Raw genomic sequence first — 19,510 nt, forward strand, 5'->3', positions numbered from 1 at the left:
TGATAAAAGAAGTGCGCATTTGATCTCCATCTTACCTGATGACGATGATGTAATTGGTGTAGTTGTCTATCACCTATTATAAAAACAATCGGCCGATCGGAACGCCTCTCCCGACAACAGTAACTTCCTAATTCGCGCCAAATATGATAGTTTAGCTCAGACGATGGAAAAAATAAATGTATTTTAGTGACTTTTTCTTAGTGTGCCGCTTCTCTACCAAGATTGGCGACCATCACGGCTATTAATATTTTTGAAGCTGCCGCACGAAGGAGGGCACGTGTGCTAAGGTGGAACCAGTCTCTCAGGTTCCTCAACCACGAGGTTTTCTTTCTGCCTCGACTACGGTTTACTTGTACTTTTATTTTAGTGGCAAAATGTGAAAAATGTCCGGATTTAGAATGTCCTCGAACATCAGATGCACGGCTGCTCTTCACATGGTTCTGATGTACAAACTCATGCGCAAAAAAACTAAGATCCGTGTCTACAAAACTGTAATTAGACCGACCTTGATGTATGGTTACAAAGCTTAGACACTGACCTTTAAAAAGGAAAATAAGTTGCTAGTGGCGGAAAGAAAATCTCACGGAAAATTCTGGGATCGACTTAAAGGGAGGATGGGAGCTGGAGGGCAAGGAAGAACCTTGAGATTGAACATCTAATGTCCGTTCTCTATATTGTGGGAGAAACTAAAGCTGCGAGATTCCGCTGGCTCGGACTCGTGGAGAGAATGGAATAAGATCGTCTCGCGAAGAGGGCTTATTTGGGACAACCGAAAGAATACCGCTACCGCAGATACCGCTGCAGCGATGAAGTCCAGAAAGATCTCAAGGACCACGGTGCTAGTGGCTGGAAGGAGCCAGGCTCAGAACCGGGAGGCGTGGCAGAATCTGGTGTCGGAGGCGAAGACACACTTTGTGTCAACGAAGTAAGTAAGTTAGTGACATAAAGTGACGTCAAAGGGCGCACACGTCACTGCACTCTTACTGCGTGACCCCGTGCGAGTAGTTACGTAACGTGTTTCGTCCGAGGTAAATAAGTCTATTATTAGTTGTGCTTTTGAGTAGTATCTTGTATTATTTTTCATTGAGTTTGTAAGTTAAAGCTTCGGAATTGATTTTTGCATTACAATTTACTTTATATTTCTTTTTATTTATTAGTACTTACGTAATATTTGCAAATACTTCATAAATAAAATTCAATTAGCCACAATGCACCAAGGAGCCTACATTGCCAGGCGAAAAGCGTATCTATGTGAGATACTATATCTTGCCACAGGGTGCAGTAGAACTACTTCAAGTTTACCGAAGGACAGGTAAACGAACCCCAAAATAAAAAACGAGAATCGATCAGTTTCTTCGACAGCTAAGAGTGGACTATGCAATAACGGTGTAAAAATACATTAAATGCAGCAAATTTGTTAGCAATGACCACTCTAGGATCTATAGGCTGACTTGTGATTCTGATTAATTTGTAAGAATAAATATGTTATTTCGACTTTGATTCATTGATGCTTCGAAAGCGTAATTTTAGAGAAGATTTTTAGTCCATTTTTTTATAATTTCCTATTAGTTTTTATTTGAGCTGTTCCTTTGAGGCCCTAGTATATTCACAGTATACGATTAATATTGAATCTATTATTTAGTACCATTATAAGTTTATTAGAAATCTTTTGGAGTCCGTGAGGACCCCATCCGAATAGTTGTGTGATTTACTTCGTAAAACTATTTCTAATTAAAATCCGATTATAGTGAAACCTTTATCATTCATAATACACACTTAAGGGCGTACTACACATGTTTAATATTGACTGACATTCCGAGTAACATTCTGATCATTCAATGTGCCGTATACGCGTTTTAGAGCGCACCAATCTATCATCCTGTCAGGACCTGCGTACGCGCACCTCACTGGCCTCCTGGACGTCTATATCAGTTTGATGGCCTTTACGCATTTGGCAGGTGAATGGAAGTTAAAATATCATATGGTATTCATGTATTGTAATCGACAGGGTACCCATATTCACACACAAACTTACGTATATATTTTTTACATTTTATATGTTAACCGAGTCTTATTCTATACTATAAATGTATGGCCGTAGAGGCACCCATTAACTGCCCCCGTGGCCGAACGGTTACCATGCTGGGCTGAATCCCAGGTTCGATTTTCGGGCCCGGAGAAATATTTGCATGGTTTACGTTTATTTCTGGAGGCGGCACATATACCAGCTGCTGGCGATCAGAGATCGTCGTCAAAATTGAGAATGCTACACTCATTCCTCTGTCACTGCCTGGCTTTTCATTGTCAATAAATATTTATAGATATCAGATGCGTATTTTTAATATAGGGAATATTATTATATTACCCACGATACAATGAGAAGACCTGTGATAACGTAAGAAAGAATTTTTGACACAAAAATGCCACATACACTTTGTGGTTGGTGTCAAATACAAAAGTAACAACACGTCAACAAAATGCATTCCGCGGCGCTTCCGCATACAGTTCGATTGATTAATAGCCTCAATTTGCGAATGATTGGGGCCTTGTTCATTGTTGATGCATTCGTTCAGGACATTCATCTACTACAAAAGGACAAACGCGTAAGGCAAAAGACAGTCTAGTGGCCATTGGCAGTTAAGAGTTTGAGTATAATAATACTATGTACTAGCGCGATTTTTGTAACTGGCTATCAATATAATATTCTAATTCTTTCTTTATTTTACTTCTACTTTAACTACGTTCTTAAAACTTTACTACGTTCGTCCTGTAACTTTATATTCTATAAAAAAATCACCAACAGCCTTGTCCTTCAAAATCGAAATACAGTAATGCTCGCGTTACTGCTTGGCGGCAGAAATATGTACCTACCTAACTAAGGTGTAATAATTAGATTTTGAAATCTAAAAACTATAAAAAATTAGAAAGATGGTTGATAGATACTGCTATTGAAATGACAAGATTGTGATTTAAAAAAATATAATTAGTAAAGTATTAAACGGCAAACTATCATAAGTTAAAGATAATTTGGAGAAATAATTATAGAAATAGAAACTCTGTCAAAAATGAAAAAGATGTTTCGTGAAATAGTGGTTTGAACGTCAAAGTCAAACAATAATTTATTCCATAGGTAAAATCTTTACACTTGAAAACGTCATTTTTTAAGCTACTCTTCGTTTACTGAGCCGACTTCCCTGAGAAGAACGAGCAAGAAACTCTAGGGATTGCTCTTTTCAAATAAACTTAAATGCTATGGAATACACTTTGAATCAAATTTGTGTGGATTCTGGAGCCGTGTCGTCTTTCCAAACATCTTTATCTAACAATTTTGTAATATGCCTTTTCAATCAAAATATTTTTAATGTAGTTTTTAAACTTAGGAAATGATAATCTTAATAGATGCTCCGGAATCTTATTGTAAAAACGTATACAGTACCCCATAAAAGAATCGTTTACCTTAGCTAAACGAAATCGTGTTATCATGGGTTTGTACTTAGTTCTAAGGTTAATATTATAACCTTCTTCCTTTATACGGGCATACAAAATATTTCGCGGGGGAAAATAAAAAGAAAATCATGCCGTGGTAAGAAACCTATAATTAGTGATAATAACTTTTTTATCACTTTGGGGAGAGTAGTACAGTATGAGAGTCAAATAAGTACAAGCGCAATATTACAAATCGGCTTCTGTGTTCCAGAAACCTAATAATCTTCTTCTTCGTGACTCTACTTCATCCTGCCCATTATCTATGTCCATCGGATGCGGCGCTGGTAGGAAGCTCCAGTTGTTCGGAGATCTAATCCGCCTACGGTCTGGGCCTTCTGCCTCTAGGTCTCTTTCCTTCCACCTTCACTGTCACCATCAAACGCTCCAAGTTATTAGCATCTCTACTTGCAACGCGACCAAAATAGCGTATCACAAGTTGTATGCAGATTGAAGACAGACGATATCCATTCTCTATCCTGAGTTACTCAAGAACAGAGACTTTGGTGCGGTGCTGTCCACGGTATACCTAACATTTGGCGCCAGCACCACACTTCAAAGGCGATCCTAACAATAAGTTATTTACATGGATAAGTGGTGATATGCACAAACATGGACACTCAACTAAAACACGTAAGTATAACGACTAAGTTACCAATGAAACAAGTAAGTAGAGGTTTGTTTAGGACCGGCCATGCTTCACCACACGCAGTAGAGACCTTACACGCTTCAAAGCACTCACGACCAGATTAACCATGTCAAGAATGATTTATTTATTCAATATGTTACTATAAATATAATTTTAGATCATATTCTTGATTAATATCTGACGACTTAGTCGCCATGTTGAATTTTAAGGACGTATTGTAATAAAACGGCTGGGTCTTGGAAAATCATTTTTTGACATGCAACAAAACGTGAAAGAAAAACTTTAAACAAAAGGTTAACATACTTGGAGGACAAAAATCCGTGGTAGTGTCCCGTTTAGCTCTTTCAAGTAGTCTCGATTTATGATGTTTGAAATAAATATTGTAAATAATAAACCTATACAAATGTATATTTACAAAGTGTAACCCCTAGAGTATCTTGCTCATTCTTCTCAGGGGAATCTGCCTTACGAATGATCAGTAGAGTTTAATCAATATGATAATTTGAGATGAACTTTCCTTACCTATGAAATAAAAAAGATGGGTCACTTTTAAATATCAACACTCGTTTGCGCTGAAATCACAAATTAGAAAGCTGAAACAGTACAACGCCAACAACTGACCTGTGTGTATTTATTGTAGGTAATAAAGATAAAATTTCTGACAATGGGGGACTGGTCCATTTGGTGGTGTGTGAAAAACAGCAAAACATCTTAATTACAAAAAAAAATTTGAATCACATTTCATCGGTAACTAAATAATAAATATGTAATTTTTAAATTTTCGTCCATTATAGAAAAGTTCAAAGTGACGACATCCGTCAATTGTTTCGAATTCGGACTGACCAATCGTAGGGAAGTTGTCACCGTAATGACTTGGCAGAATAGTTTTCAAACACTGTAATTGACATTTAGTCTCTATTTCAGGTTATATACTCGATGTCTTCTAACTACCAGTGCTAGCATTACAAAGGTTTTTTCCAATGATATCTAGTGACGGGACAAACAAGTCGTGTGCCTGGTGGTAAGCGACACGCCTATCTATATATATCTAATAGTAGTGTCACTCAGAGCACTTCCTTGAGCAGTGACTTCTTTCCCTTTCTGCCTTTAATGTCCTTGTTCTGTTGTTATTATAATCCTTCATCATAATATAATAAGTAAATATTTTTATAATTATTTATTTATGTATTTACATTGATATCATTGTGTATTTATTTTTTTTATTTATTTACTTTAAAATGATATATTATTGTGTTTATTATTAATATTTATTTATATTATATACTATATTTATTATTAGTATTTATTAATATTGTTTCTCAATCTATCGCTGTGGTATCTTGTATCTTGGTTGCACCCCCTTCTAAGTACTTTTCCTATCCTAAGGTTGCCTGGAAGAAATTGCTACTTAGCAATAAGGCCGCCGTTGTGCGTATGTTTATCTGTACATGTGTTTATGTTCGTGTGTTTATCTGTGCAATAAAGTATATTCATTCATTCATTCATTCAGAGCATTAAAGATCTGAAGGACACTGTCACTGCACCCGCCACTCTAAGGTAAAGTTGACAAGATCTTTCGTCAGCACCATTACCTTTCAAAATCAAAACGCAATAATAATGCTTGGCTCACATTACTCTTAATAATAATAATAACAACAACAACAACAACAACGACAACGACAACGACAACGACAACAACAACAAAAATGTCACATAAAAAATAAATCAAAGTAAAAATAATAATAATAATAAGCTAAAATAAAATAAAATTAAGCCTCAACTCACACTGGCTCAGAGTTGAAGTGGCGATTTCGAGCCAACGGTTGTACATCGACGTGGTAGTCAGGCGAGCAAACAACTCTCGAATTAAGCCATTGCTACTCCCACCAAGCCTATCCATTAAGGAAGCTATAAGAATAAGACGTCTCACGATGGCACAGAACGTCTCAATACGAGCTTTGCCTTCCTTAACTTAACTTCCCTGGACGAACTCTTTCACAAGGAGCTATTCTACATCTAAGTTCCTTGTTAGCGCTTAAGTTTAATGATCAACATCAACCCAATTATGCATGCCACTGACTAGGTACAGGTCTTCTCTCAGGCAAGGATTTAGGCCATAGTTCGTTATGCCAGCTCAATGCGAGTTAGGGGCTCCACACGTCTTTGAGATTTATGAACCTTCCTTGACGTGCAGGTTTCATAATGTTTGCTTTCATCAAAAAGCTCACGGTTTTCAAATTAATTTTCGCAAAAAAAAAAATTTTTAAAACTCAGAAGTATGAGTCCGGTTTCGAACCCACGGCCTCTGCTTTAGAGACGGTAGGTCATACTACCACGGCTTAATAATAACTGCCTCCGTGGCCGAACGGTTACCATGTCCATGCAGAGGTCCCGAGTTCGATTCCCGTGCCGAAAGAAATATTCGTATGGCCTACATTTATTTCTCTCGTGAGTTTGGGTGTAATTTGTGGTTATCTACCTATGTGTGTGTCCATGGCATTCGCGATACAGGGCTTCCCTAATGCAGGGCTATGAGTGTGTTTAAAAAAACTTTCTATCATATTGGATTAAGGATCTCCATTATTATCCAAGAAGAGTTTTGTGAACCATTTACAACATGTAAGTTTCCAGACGACTTTTTTCGTGAACCGAGGCCATTGACAAACGCGATTGATAAACTTAAGTGGAGATTAAAATCTCCACAAACATTTATACTCTAAACAAGTCTTAGTTATATATAGACTCATTAATCTTAGATTCCAGTCTGTGTTATTTCTTTTTATTTTTTTGTCCCATCATTATCTTCTCATGATATATTGTATACATTACGCAATTTAACACTAAGAAACAAATATTTATTCAATCAACACGATCATTATGTACATACTACTTGAAAGACTGCCTTGGCAAGTTTTTCTATATCTTCAGAAATTATTTACCGAGCTAAGAGTCCAATGAACAAATTATGTGACACTTAGTAAATATGATTAGTCACGGTCAATTTGTTTATAAAATGGTCTAATTCACCTATAGGTAGGAGGATCTCAGTAATTTCAAGTCAATATTCTGCCAGGTCGCATGGCCTTACATATTTCGTAATTTGATATTTATTCAGATAATACGTGAGATTTGTAGGTGTTTTAATGTAAGATATTATTAATGGCCGTTTTGACGACATTAAATTTATCAATTCATATTTTATGCTATAACAATTAGAATAAGATATAAATTTCAATCATAGGCAAAGAATCATTTATTCCATAGGTAAATTAAATTTACACTTGAAAACGTCACATTTAAGCTACTGCTCGTTCACTACGCTGACTTCCCTGAGAAGAACGAGTAAGAAACTCTAGGGCTTGCTCTTTTCAAATAAACTTAAATGTTACTGAATATACTTTAAATCAATTTGTGTGGAATCCAGAGCCATGTCTCTTTGCGGTATTGAACAGTAAACTGAACTAAAGGACACCATAGAGGAGGGAGGCACCGGTCTATACGACGGAATCCATCGGTATGCACCGGAATCCACCGGTGTGCGCCGGAGTTTGCTGAATGCGCCAGAAACTTTTCGATCCATGGCATGCGGCAGCCCAGGGTTAATTTTTGAATGAAGCATAAACCTCTAGTATAAAAAAGTAGTTAAAGGGTCTTTTTCAGATAACCTCCAAACATATGTCCAATAACTTTTATGTTATTACATGAATGCTAAGCATTATTTATTTAATAACTTACACATCGAAATATATACCGTAACTTTCCAATTTATTATAAACAAACATGTTTTCTTGGGAATACAAAAAGTGTTTCAATTTTTCTTATCATTAGTGTCAATTCAACTAAAAACCTCCTAATAACAAAAGTTCATACCGCATCACCTTCATCCTTCGCACACGTGAGAAGGGGCTCCTGTCGGATTGGAGTGTACACAGTGAAGTAACCTGTGCATCTCCGTTTTAGCATAAAATCGACTTAAATACCAATTCCAGCGCTAGTGACTAAATCGTTCTCATTCATGTAAAGCAATCTATCTAAATAAGTGTTAAGTAATAGTTTTATAAACTTTATTGTACATCAATTAGACAAAGGTAATGATGATGATTTTGATGGTAGTGATGATGATATATTGATGTACAACAAAGTTTTTATGACATTAACTTATTCAGATGTATTTATTAATTACATGTAGATAGATAGATGGTCTTACACGGATCAGAAGGATTTGGATACAAGAAGCGATATTAAAATATTTGTTACATGTTAAATGTTCTTTGTGAATGATAAAATGTGTGTTGTAATAATAATTTCTCATTACTGTGCCATCTTTCCCATTTATGTTTATGAGAAAATCATTCGTGTTACTGCAATCTCATTCGTGTGACCTAAAATAAAAAATTTTTTTTTGTTGTATTTAAGTTAAATATTTCTGTGATTTTATTGCTTGAACTTATTTGTACATTTAAGACCTTAAAAAAAAAACGGTTTTACAAAAATCACTCAAAAAGTGCCATTGAAATTCGGAAGGTGAAATTCACCCTAAAGTAGTATTATTAACATTAGTATAATAATAATCTAAGTTTATATTAGTAATGGTTATTTGCTTTATGTCACAGTTGTATATACATTATGTATAATTAATAACTTTGTCTAATGTTCAACTTTACATATTATTTTAGAAATCCATTATTTTATGATGCTACTTTGTTTACATATCATCATAATTATCATAGGTTCGCTAAATATCTGACTGTCGGTAGATTTTTTTATGATACTAAGTGACTATTCGTACGCCTGATGGTAAGCGAAACGCCTGTCTACAGCTCACCCTTAGACATAAGTTGAAAAGTCCTATGTGCCTGTAATTTCACCAGCACCCTTTAAAACCGAACCTAAAAAAAAAATAGATAAGACATTTACGAGGAGTCTACTGCTATTGTATTTACTTAAATTTTAAATTCAACTTTCAGCACTTTTAATTAATACGATAATCCAAGACTAAAATGTTAAGATCACATTTGTTGTGGACTGTACTTATATAATCTGAGATATTGGTCGATGAACACGTAACATACTCAATGTACACATAAGTATTTAAGTTTTTTGCCAAGGTTTTATTACAGCGATTATGATCAGTTGTGATATGACATGAAACCGCTTTGTTACACCCTGTACAAAACATGATTATTTGTAATGCGCATTCGCACAAATATTAAATGGATTTAGTGAAACGTCAAGGCCAAGGCGCAAAGCTTGTTTGACCGGACTGTTTTTAGTCATGACTTTTTGGGAATATTCTGTCAGGAGAAAGAACCCTCAAGGGTTTCGGATATGTTTTGTTAAGAAATATTTTTGTTCTTTGGAAACGATTTGTAGTTGAAGCAAATAGGGCTTGTTCTTGTCCACCAATGGCTTTGTTGACATGGATAAGTTGAACGTATAGTCTGAACAAGTATATGCTGATAAAATGAAAAACTTTAACATTATGTCTTCGTTTTTATTTTTAATAGGCAATAATTCTAAATGCAGTGTATGTACAGGGTCAAGAACACGTCAAGCTTGACACTTAACAGTTAAATCCAACCCTATACCGCTTACGATAAGAACGGTCCAAAGTACAAAGTGTCAAGCTTGATGTGCTCTTGACTGTATGTATGAACTTACAAAAATTGACAATTTAAATCAAAGTCAAAGTCAAAGTCAAAGTCAAAGATTATTTATTCCATAGGTAAAATAAATTTACACTTGAAATCGTCACATTTAAGCTACTGCTCGTTCACTACGCTGACCTCCCTGAGAAGAACGAGCAAGAAACTCTAGGGATTGCTCTTTTCAAATAAACTTAAATGCTATGGAGTACACTTTGAATCAAATTTGAGTGGATTCTGGAGCCGTGTCGTCTTTCCATACATCTTTATCTAACACGTAGTCTTCAATTTTGTAAAATGAACCCGTACCCGGCACTTGGACGTGACCAACATTCAGTCGATAGTCGATATAACATTTATCGACGGCAATCACTAGTTGCTTGTAAGCGGGCAACGCTTTTGCGTAATGAACTGTCATTTTACTCCATCTTCAAAAAAGACAGACTATACCCAATATAATGCTGTGACCTTCGATCATGATCTACATATATCTTTGATAAACCGAGAGGTTAACTGGTGAAGTCCAGAGCGAGGGTTTCAAGGTACGAGACCTAAAACAACTTTTCTGCCGAGCGAAACACACAACTTTTCACCTCACTATAGCGAGGAAAATGGTAGATGAACGAAAAACAGTTGAACTGTAACAAATCAGTTTTTTTTAATGAAAAGAAAAAGTTTATCTTCGGGTGCGTTCTGAATTTGTGCCTCGTTAATTTTTATTCTTACCTGTGCTTACAATTTTGTGCGATTATTGAAATTATTTTAGTTCTTCGACGAATTAAATAATTTAATAAACAAAATTAGTTATCGTTGTTAATTTGTCAACAATAATAAGAATAAAACATACCAATAGATTTATATTACATGTGTACGACCACGGAATAAAGTATTTAAGTGGTCTGTGTGTACGACAAATCGCGTAGTTGAATGTGTCATTGTGTTGTTTTTTCATCGAAAGAAAAAGTTATATGCACCACAGTCCTTCATCGAGTTCGAATTTCAAAACCCTTTTCCACGCTAGCGTTTAAAAAACGGTTTTGCGCGCAGATTACTAATGAGAAAGAAAGCCTTTCCGAACTAGTGAGGTGAAAAGTATTATTGTAGAGTAAAGGAATCAATAATTGTTATTATATAAAATAATTTAAATTAATTTAAGTACCTACCTGTGACTATTGTAATATATATATTGTTAATATAATACTGATTATAGTAATATGATATTCGATGACCAATTTTTTGCATGCCTAGCTTATTTTTGGCGAAACATGTTTGTACTCCCTATATTATTACTTTGTTATCTTGACCACCATGTTTGTAGCAAAATCGTTTTATTTCGATTGGATATGATACTATGCGTTTATATTTTCAAAATTAAACTCAGAGAGCGCATTTTGATACTGGAAAATACGCCTTGAGAAATTTTATTTCTATAACCCAAAGATAAACTGCCTCCGTGGCCGAACGGTTACCATGCCGCGGACTGCCACGCAGAGGTCCCAGGTTCGATTCGCGGGCCGGGAGAAATGTTTGTATGGCCTACATTTATTTCTCTCGTGAGTTTGGGTGTAATTTGTGGTTGTCTATATGTGTGTGTGTCCATGGCACCCGCGACACAGGGTTTCCCTAGTGCGGGGCTATGTTGAGTGTGTGCGTTATTTATTTATTTATTATTATTATTATAAACATAAAATACATAAAGATATAGTGACAATTAAATTTTTCTGATCTAATTGAGTTATTTATATATTGTACTTATTTTAATGCGCGTCCACAATTTCTAATTTTTAATTTTATTTTTAAATCGGCCATTTCAAAAAGGGCTGGGGTGGCTCCGCCGAAGCATTTGCTGAGTTGGGCACTTTTCAGCGCGGTACACGTTAAGTATAAAATCATATTGTAGTTTTAACATGTGTTTGTGCTGAATAAATTTATTTTCTTTCTTTCGTTCTATATTTCCTCTGATACAAAAGCCCAAGCAAACAGATAGGAAACAAAAAATAAGTCGCGCCTCTTCCAGAGAATTCTCGCGCTTTCTTGGGAATTCCTGCAACCTATTTCTGAGCATTACTGCATTCCGGTTTCGAAGGGTTCTAGTGAAATTACAAGCACATGAGACTTGTCAACTTATGTCTCAGGGTGACAGGCGCAGTGGCAGTGCCCATCAGATCTTTGCGATTTAGAGCTCTGAATGGCACTGCACTGCTATGGATAGGCGTGTCTATTCCCACCAGGGGCAATAAATTAATCGTCCCGTCATGTCATAAAAAAGTAGGTGAACAGTTCATGCTCCAAAAAATCCTATGAAATACATATCGAGTTCTTAGGTTTTCGCGATTGTTACACATAGGAAATGAAACTATTTTTCCGGATTTAAATCGCGTATATTTGTTTTTTCAAACAAACCGACGTTTCGGGCCCTTTACAGGTCCCATGGTCACAGTCAACAGTGACCATGGGACCTGTAAAGGGCCAAAGGGAAAAATAGTTTCATTTCCTATCATATGAAATACGTTAACAATAAAATTGCCAACTTCCATTATTCAGAAGCGTGAACTTTAAAAAATATTACAATAATATACATGTAAGTGGCGTCGGGAGAGGGACCGATCCTTATTTGTATGTAACTGTATGGCGTAACTTAAATACGATATAAATTTAATTTCAAAGTATTAATACAAAGATCGAACACTCAGAAAAATTCCTTCGATCCGGCCGGATTCGAACCGACGTCTTCTAGCGTACCGTGCCAGACGCTATACCAACTAAGCCACGGAACAAACCAGCGGACCTCACAAATTTTTCTGTGTTTGTTGTCGTGTCTTTGTTGATCTATTTATTAATTGTTTCTTTTTAATAAAAAAAATCCGTGAAACTCCGTGTTTAATTTAAAAATGAAAATGTGTTTTTAAATATTTTTTCAGGTACAAGTTGATGCCGCCAATGACCACTACGTCAACTTAATTTTTGGACTTGTTCTGTTTTTTTTTATTTTTTGTTAATTCGAATTTCGTTTTTTGTTTCTTTATTTTTTGCACAAAATTCTGGAAGCGTAATATTAGTAAACAAATATGGCTGTTTACAAAAATAACCGAAAATGACCAAAAATAAAATAGGCGTGGTAAGGTGTCGAAATGAAAAAAAATCTAAAAAAACCTTTGACCTCTCAAGTAGAGGGTCATGGGTTCGAATCCAGGCTTGCATCCTAGAGTTTCCGAAATTTAATTTGAAAGTTACTACGACTGTCTCACAGATCTTTACGAGTTAAAGCTCTATGGCTCAATTTATGTTGCGGCGGAACGGAATGGAAGTGAATTTTCGTAACGATACTTTATGGCCATGACACTTGGAACTTTAGACCGTTCTTATCGTAACCGGCATAGAGTTGGATTTAGATCTTAAGTGTCAAGCTAGACGTGCTCTTGAACCCATATAAATTAGATACGAGCCAAGAATCACGTCGCACGTCTTCCGCGGAATTCTCGCGCATGTACGAGAATGCTCGCGCATTCGCGAGAATTCCGCACGACGCCTGGCGAATTCGCGTGATGTGCGTGAACGCAGGCGCATTATGACGTCAAACGTCGGCGAAATACGGCCTTAAGACGCAGACGCGCGAATAACGGAGCGACCGCGTGCGCCTTCTCGCGCAGTGTCGTAAAATTGACGCTTCCGTTCCGCCGCAATGTAAATTGAACCTAAATAGTACTGCAACTGCTGTGGATAAACGTGTCGCTTATGCTTACCACCAGCCACATGACTTGTTCATCCCGTCACTTAGTATTATAAAAAAAAGAAAGCTACCGTATTGTATCCAGTCTGAACGTTACACAATAGACATAAAGTTGATTATGCTATGGTAACAAAACATTGCTTCCATTCCTTTACGCAGTAATGTAAATTGAACCGGACGTTTTAGACATGAATATAAGTCATTGATTGAACGTGATTGATGTAAAGGAAAGAACATTTCCCATTGCTAGTTACGCACTAGGTCATGAAACAGTTGTAATTGTCTTGATTCGTCTTGTTTTGTGCGGTTTTACGTAAACTTTTTGTTCTTGTAGCCACAGAGCGTGATTCTAAAATAACTTCTATGTTTATTTTTTATTTGTTATTTTTATTTCGACCCTTTTTCATTATGCCAAATGACGGGATGTTCTAGTCGTGCGCCTGGTGGTAAGCGACACGGCTATGCAAAACAGTTGCAGTGATACTTGGAGAAATCTTAGGGGCATTGACAAGTCCCTTGTGCCTGTAATTTCACCAGCACCTCTACCCTTCCAAACCGGAACGCAGTAATGCTCACATTACTGTTTAGCGGCAGAAATAGGTAAGGTGGCAGTACTTCCCTGGACGAACCCTTTCACAAGGAAATCTCCTGCTACTAAAGATTACCCTTAACCGACGGCTCTAGACTACAGCACGTTTGTCAGGATCGAGGTAAGAGTCTGATGAAATTACAGGCACATGGGACTTGTCAATGGATGCAGTGGCAGGTCTGAGTGCCACTGCAAATGCTATGGACAGATGTGTCGCAGAGGTGCACGACAGGTTGCTGTGGTCTACATTAATACAGGAGTATTATGTTGGTTCGTGTTATTGTTATTTTTATCACCTCACCCCAATATGATATCAGTCAATAATAGCTATTTATCAATAAAGCGATATAAATTATCAGCACTTGAGATAAATGTATAAAACGCATTGGTTTACTTCTGAAGACATTTTTATATCAAGTGCTTGAAATTCTCCTGACAGGATAAAAGTTGTTCGATAATAAAATCGGAAAAAACTGCCTTGAAGTATGTGGGGTATTACGTGATATCTCTGATTTTTACAAAATGACAGCACTACTTGGATATGCTATCTTAAAACTAAACAAATCTTTGTCATCGGTACCTACTGTTTATTTTAAGATGAAACAAAAATGTGATTGCGGAAATAGGTAATGTCGATATCATTATATTGTCCAAAGTTTTGTTCTCAGTATAGTAAGAACTCTGCGTCTGGAAGCGGCGTCCAGGTGAGAATCTGGCCACAGGCTACATGCTTTCCCCTCTGCCAGTACCGATACCTTCCTGAGCGCCGAGGCCATTCGCATAGCTGCAGGCCTTCGCCTTGGTGTCCCAGTTTGCTCCCCTTGCTTTGGGTCATCACGGTCTTTCCTGCCAGCTGAGCGCCGGCCGTTGGCCACTGTTAACGTGCCCGCTATACTCGAGCCAAGCGGCATGTCGCTAACAGACGGCAAACGCCCGGACGAAATGATTCTCATCCCTTGGAGTATGGGCCGGGCACTGGTGTGAGACGCCACATGTGCCGGCACACTTGCCCTATTCCATCTCCAGGACACTAGGAAGAGGACTGGCTCCGCAGTTGAGCCGACGGAAAGAATAATAAGTAATAAGTACCAGGATCTCGGTTCCGACTACCTATTTACAGCCTTTGGAGTCGAAATCCTTGGCCCGTGGGGTCCCAGTGTCCTTCATCTATACAAAATTTTATCGAAAAAATTAATAGACTGTCTGGGAAACCCAAGGGCGGCTATCTTGCCCAACGCATTAGCATAGCAATACAAAGGGAAAACGCTACCAGCATCTTGGGCACCTTGCCGCAGGGACCCAATTGTATTCATGTAATTTAAAAATCCTAGTTTTACTTTCTAGTAGTTAGGCGCTTATTGTCTTTTGTACCTTATGTATATTATCTTAATTCAATAAAAGTAGAGAACTCTCAAGTACATAGTTCAACATTGTCCCACTAGATGTTGCTCTAATAAATTATCATTATTTTTGTAAATTTCGTGAACGCCACGGACATGAACAAAAACTATTAAATAGATCTCTTTGAAATGGGGTTGACGGACGTGGACTGACAGATTGTAATTTTTAGTTTATAATAGCCATTACGACGAAAGGACGCAACTGACAGTTATAAAATGAGTAAAAGAAAACTTACTAACTTACTCTCCTGACTCAGCGAACCGAATCTTTTTTTATTTTATTTATGATACCAAGAGAAGGGACGAACAAGGCGACTTTTGACAGTTTTGACCATTAGATTTCAATATCTACTTATTCACCTTAGACACAATTTATATAGCGGTGGAAAGGAATGGAACCGAATTTTTGTATCTACTTAGTACGTTACACAATAATTGACCATAAAGTTCTCTATGCAATGTACAATATCGTTACAAAAATTCGTTTTCATTCCGTTCCGTCCGCACTATAAATTGAGCCCTATGTGCCTCTTTCTGCCTCCAAGCAGTAACGTGAGTATTACTGTGTTTCGGTTTTGAAGGATAAGGTTGCTGGTGATTTTGTTTTATAATATCACTATAGTGACAGGAGGAACAAGTTGCTTGCAAGGAAAAACCTGCAATTAGCATGAGTGTCCCTCAAGGTTCAATTCTGGGCCCATTTTTGTTTTTAGTTTATATTAATGACTTATCTAGCTTCATGGAGGGTATAAAACATGAGATGTATTGTTTGCTGATGTTACTTCCTTATTATTTAAAGTTAAAAGGCACCAATGTTCCTACGACGATGTGAACAATTCTATATCTAAAGTAGTTGATTGGTTTGCTGTTAATAGCCTACTCCTTCATTAGAAAAAAAGAAATTGTGTGAAATATACATTACCCAATGTTAGAGAGACAGTTACAAACATTGTAGTTAGAAACGAAAAATTGAATCTTGTAGACACAGATATACTTTTAGGTATAACCTTAGATGCTAAATTGCAATGGGGTCCCCATATAAGTATGTTATCAAAACGACTCGGCTCTGCAGTGTACGCGATTAAAAAAATACGGAAACTTTCAGACGTCGAAACCGCTACATTGGTTTACTTCAGATACTTTCACAGTCTAATGACATACGGCATTTTGCTTTGGAGTAATGCCGCCGATATCAATAGAATCTTTGTCCTGCAGAAACGTGCTGTTAGGGCAATTTGCAATCTGGGCCCCGAAGTATCTTTGAGAGATAAGTTCAAGGAAATTAACATTCTTACACTAGCCTCACAGTACATTTATGAAAATGTAAATTATGTTAAAAGGAATAGCATTCCTTTATGAAAAATAGTGACAGACATAACATTAACACGAGGATTAAAAATAAATTGCTGTCTTGACAGTCGCCTTCACAAAGTCAAAAAATCAATGCAATCAAAAGGGGCAATGTATACGCTTCTATAACAAGATTCGCGATTTAAAGCTCTTTGTGTGGCACTACGATTGTAATGGATAGGCGTGTCGCTTACCACCAGACACAAGAAGCTCTTTCAGAGTCAGCGTCTAGGCTTCACTTGCATGCAATAAGATCGGTCGTATAACAGTTTTATAGAAACGGATTGTAGTCTACTGGTACGTAAAAGAAAACTGATCCATGAATTAAATAATGGGATGGGCAAAAAGTTATTAAACAAAAAAAGAACTTTTTTATTTGAAAATGTTATAGCGCGCAGTGTAGTTTTCGAAAAGTTTGAAGATGACCCTGAATTAATCGTTCAAGTGTCTTGTTTCATTATGATAAGCCGAACTGTACAATTTTTCACGTCCGCACGGACTGTCCGCCTGCAGGCCATCCGTGCGTAGAATACGCAATGATCTGAATCCAGTATATAATTTAATGCGAATTTCACGGAAGATTGTCTCCTGCAACAAATGCACGGATGGCTTGTGCGTAGTTCACGCTGAGCGTGTTCCGTACGGAGCAGTCCGCGTCACTGTAAAACGATTTTCTAACGCCACACGTGATACTCCGCTCCGATGCTCCGCGCGGACACCAGCAAAATTTAAAAAAAGAGACGACTTTGATAACGAAGAGTAACGAACGACAGCAATATATTTTATAAGTAAAGACAGAAATTTTTACGGAAGTAGAATTTAAAAATTACGCAAAATATTACAGATCAACTAAGGCCGATACATTATTTCATAATGTTTTATATTTCTTTCTAAAATTTACAAACGAAATTTGAAATCAATTAAATCCTTTTTTGCTTAATAATTATCATATCACTCATGGGTGGCACCACTGGACTGGAATAGCAAACTTAAACCTCTTAATCCGTGTAATAAATAAAGTAGCGGGCCTAAAGAGTGCCCAGGTGGACAATTCGTTCTTTAAACATTTAGAAACATTACCAAAACGCGATCGGCTCTCAGAACAAAACAAATATTGCAAAAAAAATCTGCTATACTATTTATATTTGTAAAATTACCATTAGTCGGATCTCGTTATAATAAATGATGATTAATAGACGAGCTAAATCCGCTTTTGAGCGATGCGTTTGTCATTGTCTATATTGATTTGCGGCGGCAATTAAGAGAGGTGAAGTGTATTTGGTCTTTTCATTAAACTTTGTGTATTCTTGACCTTGTATGATGTTCTTTGGCGTTGGATAGTTATATTTGTATAAATAGGAAGTATAGAGATAATGACGTCCTAAAGTATTTGTAACAATTTCGGTGTTGTATCGAACGCCTAAAAGTGGTCATTCATTACCCTCTATGGCAGTTCGCCTAGCTATCCGCCGCGTAATGCAAGATCATGAATGTAGTCGCAGTGTGCAAGCCATCCAGCAATTCTGCAATGCGACCTGCGAGACTCCATACGTGGGCCATACGTAGGATAGTGTGTGAGCAGTCTCCTGCCTTTGACCCGTTCTAGGGTGCATGCTTGTTACTGGTTTCCAAAAAGCTACCCGTGAAAATCTTTTAAGAAAAGGAGATGATTTAGGTCTTAGTCTCATTGTAGGTTCTTCCGTTGTAAGGGGTTCATAGATTCTTCAAAGATTATGAACTTTTTTGAACACTGGTGGCATCCTACGATGGTTTTCCTCATCGGTTTAGGTTTCAGCTCATCACACTGGCTCATAGCAGCTTCTTCCATTGCAAGGACTTCAGAGGTTCTCCAATGTTCTTCGGCATTCAGATTTTCATCACAATGTTTTCCGTCAGGCATATAACTTGGAAATTAAAGTCATGGGTACAAGTCGCTACAGAGATTCGAACTGTCGTAGCAACCGCTCTTTCGATCATCGAACCTAATGCGTTGCACAATAAAGATGTAGGCACGATATCAAATGAAGTGGATTTTGATAGAGTAACCTGAATAAACACTGTAGTCCCTTTTGATTAAGCACAAGATAAGATATAAGGTAATTGTGAAAAGGATAATTTGCATTAGACCGGTGCTCAGCAGTGTGATGGATTGATGATGAATGCCAGTGATTAATAGTGAGAATCCACAGGACTGCATATGCCTCTTTTTGTATAAAAATGATTTTATTTATATCGAAATATGTAATAAATATGGAATTATACCAAATTCCGTATTCGCCGTTTCTGCCCACGATTTTGGACAGAAATGGGTTATAACCTGGCGTTTTGGTTAAAAATCCATTTAAAACCCGGGCTAATTGATTGGGTTTTATCTCACTGCCCATTTCATTGTGCCCCTTGTGCCCTAATAACTAAATGAGGGAAAATCTCTATGCGGCCACGGATGACGCTTTCTAGGTGGCAACATACCATAAGCCCAAAGTATCCAATAAAAGAAGTATCGAGACGATCTTCTTATCGTGTCGATACTTCTTTTATTGGAAGAAGAAGATTAACTAGATTATATTAGATCGTTACAGAAAATAACTGCGTACCTTTTTTTATCAAGTGACGGGACGACCTATCGTGCGCCTGATGGTAAGCTACACGCCTGTCCTTAACAGT

At 37.1% G+C, this 19,510-nt stretch overlaps 1 protein-coding gene across 1 annotated transcript in view; it reads left to right on the forward strand.

Annotated features, from left to right (window-relative positions):
* Positions 1–614: 614 nt before the first annotated feature.
* Positions 615–19,510, forward strand: part of LOC113229026 (organic cation transporter 1-like) — a 55,956-nt gene continuing 37,060 nt past the window's right edge. Inside the window, exons 1-2 of the mRNA XM_026462497.1 lie at positions 615–628; positions 793–925. Of these exons, the coding sequence (XP_026318282.1) occupies positions 615–628; positions 793–925 (147 nt within the window). The remainder of the gene's footprint in view (positions 629–792; positions 926–19,510) is intronic.

Source organism: Hyposmocoma kahamanoa, unplaced genomic scaffold (genome assembly GCF_003589595.1).
Source record: "Hyposmocoma kahamanoa isolate Upper Pololo Valley unplaced genomic scaffold, ASM358959v1 270, whole genome shotgun sequence".
Lineage (NCBI taxonomy): Eukaryota > Metazoa > Arthropoda > Insecta > Lepidoptera > Cosmopterigidae > Hyposmocoma > Hyposmocoma kahamanoa.